Source organism: Mesoplodon mirus (genome assembly GCF_964341445.2).
Source record: "Mesoplodon mirus genome assembly, chromosome: 11".
Taxonomy (NCBI): Eukaryota; Metazoa; Chordata; class Mammalia; order Artiodactyla; family Ziphiidae; genus Mesoplodon; species Mesoplodon mirus.
The window spans coordinates 9040997-9050543 of record NC_138987.1 but is presented as its reverse complement, the minus strand read 5'-3'; the positions used below and the strand labels follow the sequence as shown (position 1 = coordinate 9050543).

At 39.3% G+C, this 9547-nt stretch overlaps 2 protein-coding genes across 4 annotated transcripts in view; one reads left to right on the top strand and one right to left on the bottom strand.

Annotated features, from left to right (window-relative positions):
• METTL25 (methyltransferase like 25) overlaps positions 1-1219 on the bottom strand; it is a gene marked incomplete at both ends in the record, with an annotated part of 95595 nt that extends 94376 nt beyond the window's left edge. For all 3 annotated transcript variants that reach the window (XM_082634973.1, XM_082634972.1, XM_082634974.1), the window contains one exon: positions 964-1219. In XM_082634973.1, coding sequence (XP_082491099.1) covers positions 964-1219 — 256 coding nt within the window. The remainder of the gene's footprint in view (positions 1-963) is intronic.
• Positions 1220-1332: 113 nt separating this feature from the next.
• Positions 1333-8885, top strand: CCDC59 (coiled-coil domain containing 59). Its single transcript, XM_082634975.1, has 4 exons — positions 1333-1555; positions 2525-2861; positions 3966-4065; positions 6031-8885. Exons 1-4 carry the CDS (start codon positions 1348-1350, stop codon positions 6190-6192), a joined length of 807 nt encoding a protein of 268 aa, XP_082491101.1. The 5' UTR covers positions 1333-1347; the 3' UTR covers positions 6193-8885.
• Positions 8886-9547: the final 662 nt, after the last annotated feature.

Genomic DNA, 9547 nt, shown 5'->3' with positions numbered 1-9547 from the left:
ACTTCCAAAATGTACTTGCCTTAGTAGAATCTAAGTTTCAGTAGTAGATATTTTATAAACAGTTTTCAAAAGAGATAGCAAATACTCCCTGTCTTCACTACTACCATCCTAGCCCACAATCGTCTCATCTCTTCCTTGTATTACTGAAATGGCCTTCTAACTGGCCTCTCAGATTTGCCCCACTAGTCTGTTCTTCAAATAACTATCACAATTATCTTTTCAAATGTAAAGTATATTAAGGCACTATATTGACTAAATTGCCCAAAGCTTTCTCATCCTACTTCAAACCCAGTATCCTTCCGAGGCCGAGAGCCCCGCGCGATCCGGCTCTGCCTACTTCCCTGGCCGCACCTGCCACTGCCCGGCACCTGGCTTTAGCCACTCAGGCATCTGAACCTCAACCCACCCCGCTCTTTCCTGCCCAGGGGCTCCGCGATTCCGTGGGCCTGAAATCCCTTCCTGCGGCTCACTACAGGCCGGCGCCTTCTCAAGCTCATGACCACCCAGGTGAAAGCAGCCTCCTCACACAGTCGCTATCACAGTTGACTGGTTTTATTTTCTTCTTGGCCATAATCACCATTTGAAATGATCTTGATTGTTAGGTGTTGATTTATCTTCTGCTGTGCTCCACATGCAATCTATAAGCACTGTTCCCCTCCAGTTAAGAAAATGATTGTTTAATTACTAAATAAAGAAAGGTCTTAGCAATGTTTCTTGCTCTCCTTAAACTGTGTAAATACACAAGCACCCATTGAAGACAGGGGATTCGGGAGGAGCGTCCCGCCCCACGCCGCCAGGAAGCGGAGAAGGGGCTCCGCTCCCTACCAGGCAGCGCATCCCTGCCTCGCCAGTGCCAGCCGCGACGCGTACCAGTTTCCGCTCGACTTCCGCTAAGGTACACCACCCTTCACTGGGCGGGACGTCTCTCCGCCTTCCTGAACGCCCCGCCCACCCGCCATTCACCTGATCCACTCTCGGCTTCCACCTGGAGGCGCGCCTCCGAGGCCTGGGCCTCCGCCTCCGCCGCCGATCTCAGCGCCGCCAGCACCGTCTCCGGGGGCAAGTCGACCACTTGCTCCCACACGGACTCCGTGTAGAAGTCCACTGTATGTGCACTGGAAATGGACAGAGCTTCCTTCAGGAACCGCAGCAGCCCCTGCAACTTAGCACGCAACGTGGACAGGTCCTGGGTCACCGGGAGCGGCCCAGAAGCCGCCATGACGCCCACCCTCCCGGGCTGTAGGTGGCGCAAACGTAGCCGCAAGGCAAGGGCTCAGTGGAAAGTATAGGCCGGATAAGTAGAATTCCGATCTGGACTGTGGGTGGGCGGCTGATTGCTTCTGCCTGATGACGTATTTTTTACGGCGCCAGTTGTTTTTCTGGCGCCACGGTTGGTGTGCCATGGCGCCGGTAAGGCATGCAGCAAGGGGGCAGACAGGGAGCTTTGGGTCGCGTGGCGAAGGAGTTTCACTGGTCGGATTCAGAAATAAGATTATGAAACGGAGGACGTGGCGACCTAATCATCCGCAAGCCTTCGCGGGGAGCGTTCGCGAGGGTATGTATGTAAGAAGGCAGCCTTTTACAAGTCCTCGGGCCTGCGAAATCTTAGGATACGCGGTCCGCCCAAGCTGGGAAGGATTTAGGAACCAGACCGAGCCGTACTTGGGGCAGAGAAATCTGTTCTTAAATCTGCTGAAGCCGTGGGCGTCTCAGAGTTCTGGATGGGAAGGCGAGGCAGTGTTGCTCTGAATCTTTCAACATTTTCCTGGACTTAATCCCATCCCTCTTTTCCTCTACATTTTCCCCGTGAAACCGTAAGCAGAGAGAATCTATGAGTCCATTTGTGCACGTATTACGGTAAAGGATAGAAGTCGGGGCCGGAAATGTACTGCCCCACACTCTTTCTGATTACAAATACCCCAGAGCTCTCCAGTCTTCTCTTACTGTGTTTATTTGCTTCGTTTAAGTTTGTGTTTTTCATTTTGTCTTGCTGTTTGTAAGTACTTTAAAAACCAATTTGGAATGTATAAATCTTAAATAGGTAGTTTTCTGATAATTGCTGTTGAGAAAGTGATACACCGTCTTTCCTCGTTTGCGTTGAATTGCTTGAGAAAATCAGTCGTAGAGTATTTTCTCTAACGTAAGGTAATAGATGTGAGGTTTTTTTCCCGGAGGTATTTAGTGAAGACCTAGGTTAAGTGTTTTAGATGAATTAAGAAATCTGTTTGATTTGTGAGTACAATAAGTTGGAGTTGTGCCACACTCTAGTCTTTTTTTCTTCTTTGAGATTCTTTAGTTCTGCACAATTACTGTTAGCCTGGTCTTTTTGCGAAGGACCAGTATACTGTTCATTCCATTCGCTTAAACTTGTTTTCTTGAAATAACGTTTTAAAGCAAAACATAATGTAATTCTAGCATCTAAACGTGATGATATAAAAAGTTTTAAATTTTAATTTAGCAACTACATTTTTCATGCAAATTATTTTCTCAGAAAGTAATTCATGACTGATACATTCTTCAACAGGACAAGGCTTTGCATTTCGAAGAAAACTAAAAATTCAGCAAAATTACAAGAAATTGATATGGAGGGAAAAGAAGGCGAAAACCTCACGGGAATCCCAGTTCACGGATCGGTACCCTGATCATCTGAAACATCTCTATTTAGCTGAAGAGGAAAGACTCAGGAAGCAGCTTAGAAAAGCTGACCAGTCTTTGTTAGAACAAGTTGACCAGCCTCTCTCAGAAGAAGAAGTTGACCAGCCTTTGCCAGAAGAGCAGTGTAGCACCGACGAGGCTTTGTCTGAAGAACATTGTAGCGTTGAGCAGCCTCATCCAGAAGAACAATGTAGCATAAGCATAAAGTATGTATTACCATCTTTTGAAATCCTTCATTGTAGATGTAAGTAGGGTTTTAGGAAAGAGATTACAGAACAATTTCTGTAGTAACTGGGATTTTTCTTAAGGCATATTAGAAGCCACAGGTAATTATGTGAAAATATTTTCATGGAGGCTTTCATGTTAGCTTAAATGACTATAAATTAAGTCAGGAGGTAGGCTTAATAGAAGAAGTAATGGAATGGGAATTAAGAGACCTGGGTTTTAGGTTTCAGCCTCTCAAATACATTTAACTTACTTGGACCATGGTTAACTCCTGTTATTAATGTATGTTTTTTAAAAAAATTTAATTTTTGAGAGGTATTATAGTGTAGTGCTTAACATCGTGGACTTCGGAGCTGGCTTTAATATGTTGGTGCCCAATGCCCTCTTCTCTAAAATGCAAATAATAATAGTAAGTATGTAATTTATAGCTGCCATGTTGTACAGCCCCAGAGTGGATTATTTACAGACTGTGGTATCTTAGACCTATCTCAGATGTTGTGAAGATTAAATGAGTTCATTTTTATAGGTATTTACAAAGGCATGTGATACTTGGGAAGTGCTACGTGAGATTTAACTGCTACTACTGTTATTATTAACCTGGATTTTTTTTTTTCCCAAGAGGACATAGACTTGGTTGCAATTAAAAAAACAAATGAAATGGAATAGAGACAAGTTGGTCAGAGAACTTTGGGATTAAAGTTCATGTACACCCACAAGGTCCTTCATAACGTCCTTCAAATTCATGCCTTTTTCAGTCTGTCATTTCTACCATTCATATGGTTTCCTGTTTTTAAACTTTTCAGATCTTTCAGAGCTTTCTGTATTTTCCCTGGTTGAAATATTTCTCCAAGACTTTCCATTTACTATTTTCTATACCTTGAAAGCTGTAACAAAATTGCTAATATGTTATTTGGACATTTTACTAATAAAATTAATGTCCTCTTTCTTTCAAGTTCTCTTCACCCCCACCCCTTAAGTTGCATTAGTGAGATTTGACTGTACAAGTACTATTTGACATAATTGTGTCATAATTTTGGTTATATTATTTTTAATACTTGTGATTTGTTTTCATTTATCTTGCAAAGTTCCATTACTATTCCAAAGAAAAATAAAAAGAAAACATCAAATCAAAAAGCACAGGAAGAGTATGAGCAGATACAAGCTAAGCGTGCTGCTAAGAGACAAGTAAGATCTACTTTTAAAATATTTAGATTCATGTTTCTTTATCCTAAGTGTATATGTAAGCTTTTCTTCTTAATATGGGGCACATAGTATGCCCTCTGTAAATATTTGCTGAATAAATGAATAATCTGAGAAGAGCTGGAGAATTTCAACATTCAGATTCCTTGATTGTTTATATTACCCTTGAGAGGTGATAGTAGTAGTCAAGAATAGGATTTTAAAGGTACTGCTCATAGGTTAATAATATGAGCATCTGGGACAGTGTTTCTCAAGAGTAAGGTCCAGATAGTTGCATTTTTTTTGACAAGTGCCTCGAGATTATGCATAATAAAATTTGAGAACTACTAATTTTTTTAAAATGTAGATGATTTTCATAAATTTACATTAAAGAGTTGGTCTTGCTTATTAAAAACCTTACTAGATTAACTTAGCAAAAAGTTACCACACTTTGTTATCATTCAGAAACCCAAAATTATAACAGCCTTTTTCAAATGAGCAGAACAGAAGTATCCACAGCTTCAACAAAATTATTTTATTTGTGGTTAATTCTTGTTTCTTATGTTGAAGCTATATTAATCTATCACTTTAAAAAGGAGAGCACAGGGCTTCCCTGGTGGCGCAGTGGTTGAGAGTCCGCCTGCCAATGCAGGGGACACGGGTTCGTGCCCCGGTCTGGGAAGATCCCACATGCCGTGGAGCGGCCAGGCCCGTGAGCCATGGCTGCTGAGCCTGCGCGTCCGGAGCCTGTGCTCCACAACGGGAGAGGCCACAACAGTGAGAGGCCCGCGTACCGCAAAAAAAAAAAAATGGAGAGCACATCAATCAAAAATACCTCAAAGATGGCGCTGACATATAATTTCTTTTGTGTCTTAGCTTTACAAATTGTGTAATTAAGAAATCTGGAAGTTTAACATCTAAAATTTGTATGATTATTCTTAAACTGATGGCAGACTAGGGTAAAGCAGAAACATTTCTCCATGGAAAAACTGGACCTTTGTTTTATAGTTTGTTAAGATTATGCATTTTTTTAACCAACCTTCTGATACCTGCCACCTTTGGAAATAGTATACCAGATGAAATATGGACCATTATACTGAAAAACATTTACTATTTCAAAACAAACTTCCTTTATGTATATATAAATGTTACATCTTTGTAATCGTGAAAATTGAGCATCAGCCTTTTATTTGTAAGGTGAAGATAAATCCTAGCATAAAAAGTTTTAAAAGAATGGAATATGCTGTGACGTATATGAAAGCACTTTGTTAATTATGTCACCGTACAAATGTAAGGCTGTGTCATTTGGGGGCTATATGCGTTACAGGAGAAACCGAAAAACAGTTCACATATTGCATTATTTAAGAATTTTTAACTTTTATATTTAAGAATATTGTATTTCAAGTAGTGATTTTCAGGTCTATATAATTTCAAATTATTTTTCTTTAAGCTCCAGTGAATTTGAGTCTTTATCTTAGCAAATCAAATGAGCATGTTAATTCTTAAATAATCAAAACCATAATACCTAGCACAATATTTTACATATATATAGTTTGTAGTCAATAAATGATTCTTGAATTAAATCTGGATCAGATGGCAAATTTAAAAGAATACCAGATATTCTGGAAATGATTTGTGTTACATGGACTAGATAACCTCTAACGTCACTTCTGACTCTTCAGTGGATCTAATTAAATGTGAAACCATTAAATAAATGTGCCTTCTTTCTTCTGTGCTTTAATTTTATTTGTATACAAATAATTAAAATTGTTTAATAACTTTACATTATTCTATGGCATAGCATGTATCATAGCGGCAAAGAGGGTACACTGCTGCACTTACGAGTAACACCTCACATTTTGCAAAATATAAGACAAACCTGAAGTGTTTGCATGGTGATAGCTATTTCAACAAAATTATTGAACAATATCGTTTGTTACTAATGAAAATTATATATGTTAATAATTTCAGGAATTTGAGAGGAGAAAACAAGAGAGAGAAGAAGCTCAAAGGCTCTACAAAAAGAAGAAAATGGAAGTGTTCAGAATATTGAGCAAAAAGACTAAAAAGGGGCAACCAAACTTGAATTTACAAATGGAGTATCTTCTAAAAAAAATACAAGAAAAAAATTAGGTCAGATGTGCTGCCTGATTAATCAAGAGTTAAAATATCTTCTGGCTATTGAGTTCTCTTGTATATGTACTGTTCCTCCTAACAGTTAACTAAATTTGTCAACACGGACTGGATTGCTAAGCTATACTAAACATAAAATGTCCAAATATTTTTGTTTTTCTAAAAGAAAATTTTCTATATATGCTCTGCATTATATATGATTTCTTTCTTAATTATTTGCTGCTGAATGAAGGTTGGCCTTAAAAACTGAAAGAGGGGACTTCCCTGGCGGTCCAGTGGTTAAGACTCCATGCTTCCACTGCAGGGGCCACAGGTTCCATCCACGGTCGGGAAACTAAGATCCCGAATGCTGCTTGGTATGGCCAAAAAAAAAAAGGAACTGAAAGACCCTGCTATTTGAGCAACAGGTTCAAGCATGTAATAACTTTTATACCATATGAAATTCAGATGAAATAAAGTGTTTTGAAAATAAGGGAGCAGAACTTTCAACAAATCATTTCAATCAAATGTTTAAATTTAGCAATCAACTATTACGGTTTTGAAATTCCATAGTAGTGGAATGGTGAAGGAGGCAGAGACTCCCCTTCGACTTTTTGATTTATTTTAAATTAAGTACATTTTATAGGGGGATGGTCTTTCCAGAAACCTGTAAGCAGGTTTCTACCTTCGGCCCCCACCATGGTATAGTGAGGTCCTTATAAAGCAGAGTTTGATATTTATAATCTTTTCCTTAAGTGGATGTACATAGCTTGCTAGTGTAATATTTTTTGAATGATGATGGTAACCCAGCAGTGTCACAGCAGGAATTAAGCTTTCCACATCCTGTGGGACCCTATCATGTAAGAACATTGTTACTGGACCTTACCAGTGTTGTCTTTGGTGGTAGGTTTGTGAACCAAGGGAAGGTACTGGAATACTGCTTCTCCTGCCTCCTTGCAATCACTGCAAAATGAGAAAGGCTTGGTTATCATTAAAACAAAAGAACTGCAATGATATTTGTAAAACATTGCATAGTAACGTGCAATCCTTTATAAGTGGTAACAGATGCAGCCCAATATTGCATTAAGGTTTTGGTAAGTCCTCCCACTGTACTGAGCATTCTGCATTTAAAAAGTACAAGGGGGGAGACGCAAGAGGGAGGAGATATGGGGATATATGTGTATGTATAGCTGATTCACTTTGTTATAAAGCAGAAACTAACACACCACTGTGAAGCAGTTATACTCCAATAAAGATGTTAAAATAAATAAGTAAATAAATAAATCATGCCAGTCATAAAATGCAGTGTAAAAGAGCAAATTCTGAATATAAAGAGATTTTGATAATACTAGATAGGAAAGATCAGGACCACAAATGACACCTTGTGACTGGGCCTGCACCACAGCAAATCTATACTTTGCAAGATAGTATCAGTGTTTGAAATGCCAGAGAGAAGATACAGTGTGCCATGCTAAATGCATGGTGATAAATGTAACTTCTTGCTGAAAAATTTCTTGCAGTTTATTTGAAGTGTGCAGGGCATGGACCCCTGACTATTGGCATAAACTGGTTGGCAGCATGATGAGGCTGAAGCCATCCCCAGCTATCCTCCTTCCTACAGACCCATGAGTTTCTACTGTAGAGTTTGTATTATGAATTGTCTCTGACAATAACAACTGCTGGGTTCTGGGAGCATAGTTTTGTCCAGGGTAACTGCTGTGTAAATCTGGTGAGTGTGAGGCACGTGTTAGAATTACTTTGGATGTTCTATTCTTTGGACCTTTTAAAAATTGAGACACACCATAGGCTTAATGTTGAATTAATATTAACTTCTGAGGAGCTGAATGAGCTACATCCATTTCCAAGTAAAACACACAGGCTGCCTCTGCTGTAGGAATCCATCTAGGCATTAACATTTCTGGCTGTGAATGAACAAAATAAGAAACTGGAAGGGACTTGTTGGGCTTTTACCTCATAAGGGCAAGAGAATTGGATTTTGGGTTTTGAGATTTTTGCCTTTGGACATTAACTTGAAAGGTAATTTAATATATAGACTTTATTTTCTCCCTAGGAGTTTGAAAGGGAAATATTTATACTAAAATGTGGGACATCTGCATTTTACTGGCAGTTTAACACTGGGCTCTCTTTAAGTATTTGGATAATTGCCATTGAGAACACTTGATGGAGTCACCCATGGAGCTGAGAGCCTTACATCCGAGATGCACACTTCATGGGCCTAGTGACCCTGGGTTTCACAAAAAGATACATTGAGATATAATCAATTGAACATATTTAAAATGTGTAATTTGGTGAGTTTGGGCACATGTATACACTCATGAAACCAGCACCACAATCACAAATCCATCACCATTATCTCCAAAAGTTTCTTCATGGCCCTTTGTCATCAATCCTATCAGGGGCTCCCCAGATGGGTCCCTAGCAGCCACTGATGTGCTTTCTGTTACTATAGATAATTTGCATTTTCAAAAATGTTATAAAATTGGAATTATCTACTGGGTACTCTTTTCTGTCTGGCTTCTTTCAGACAAATTTGAGATTCATCCGTGTTGTTGCATTTATCAATAGTTCCTTTTTATTGCTAAGTACTCTATGGTATGGATGCATCAGCATTTGTTTATCCATTGTCTGTTGATTGACATTTGGGTTTTTTCTAGTTTGGGGCTCCCACAAATAAAGTTACTATGAACATTGTGTATAGGTCTTTGTGTGGACATATGCTTTCATTTCTCTTGGGTAAATGCCTAGGAGGGAAATGGTTCGGTCACATGGTAGGTATAAAACATTCTAGGAAATGTGACATCTCTAAAGAAATTAAGGCACTGCAAAAGTGGCTACCTGCTGAAACAGAAGAGCTTGTGCAGTCAAATTAGGGACCCAACAATGACACTCAAGATATAGCATTGTCTGCGTTACATCTATTTGTATGCAGGCCTTTCAATGAGGATGCTTCATTTTCTGTTTTAAATCTCACCACTTATCTCAGCCTGTTCCTTGGAATACTAATAAAATAACTGGGGAGGTTGTCTCCAAAAGACATTGAAATCTATGATCCTACTAGCCTTGCAAGTTTTACTAATTTCCATTGTCTGCCTCTGCTCCAGCAAGCTTAATTGAGACTTGCTCTGTAACAGCATCATGAAATTAAAGGTTTGCCAGGTGGCACCATATCAGAACAACCCAAATTATAGCAGTTCATTCACATGTACCGTCCTCTCCGGTGCAATGTTAGATTCCTTCTACTCTTTGGATTAGACGTGAATAGAATATTGACTCTACTAACATGAGTAGAATATTGGAAAATGACCTACTAAGATTCAAATGAATCCTTATAACCCCCCACTGAGGTCATCCCAGT

Bases quoted from the DNA above. Each gene is read 5' to 3' on its own strand.
- CCDC59 (XM_082634975.1), top strand. From the start codon at position 1,348: ATGACGTATTTTTTACGGCGCCAGTTGTTTTTCTGGCGCCACGGTTGG. The intron at 2,862-3,965 runs GTATGTATTACC...TATCTTGCAAAG, and splicing joins CAATGTAGCATAAGCATAAA to TTCCATTACTATTCCAAAGA. The intron at 4,066-6,030 runs GTAAGATCTACT...TAATAATTTCAG, and splicing joins AGCGTGCTGCTAAGAGACAA to GAATTTGAGAGGAGAAAACA.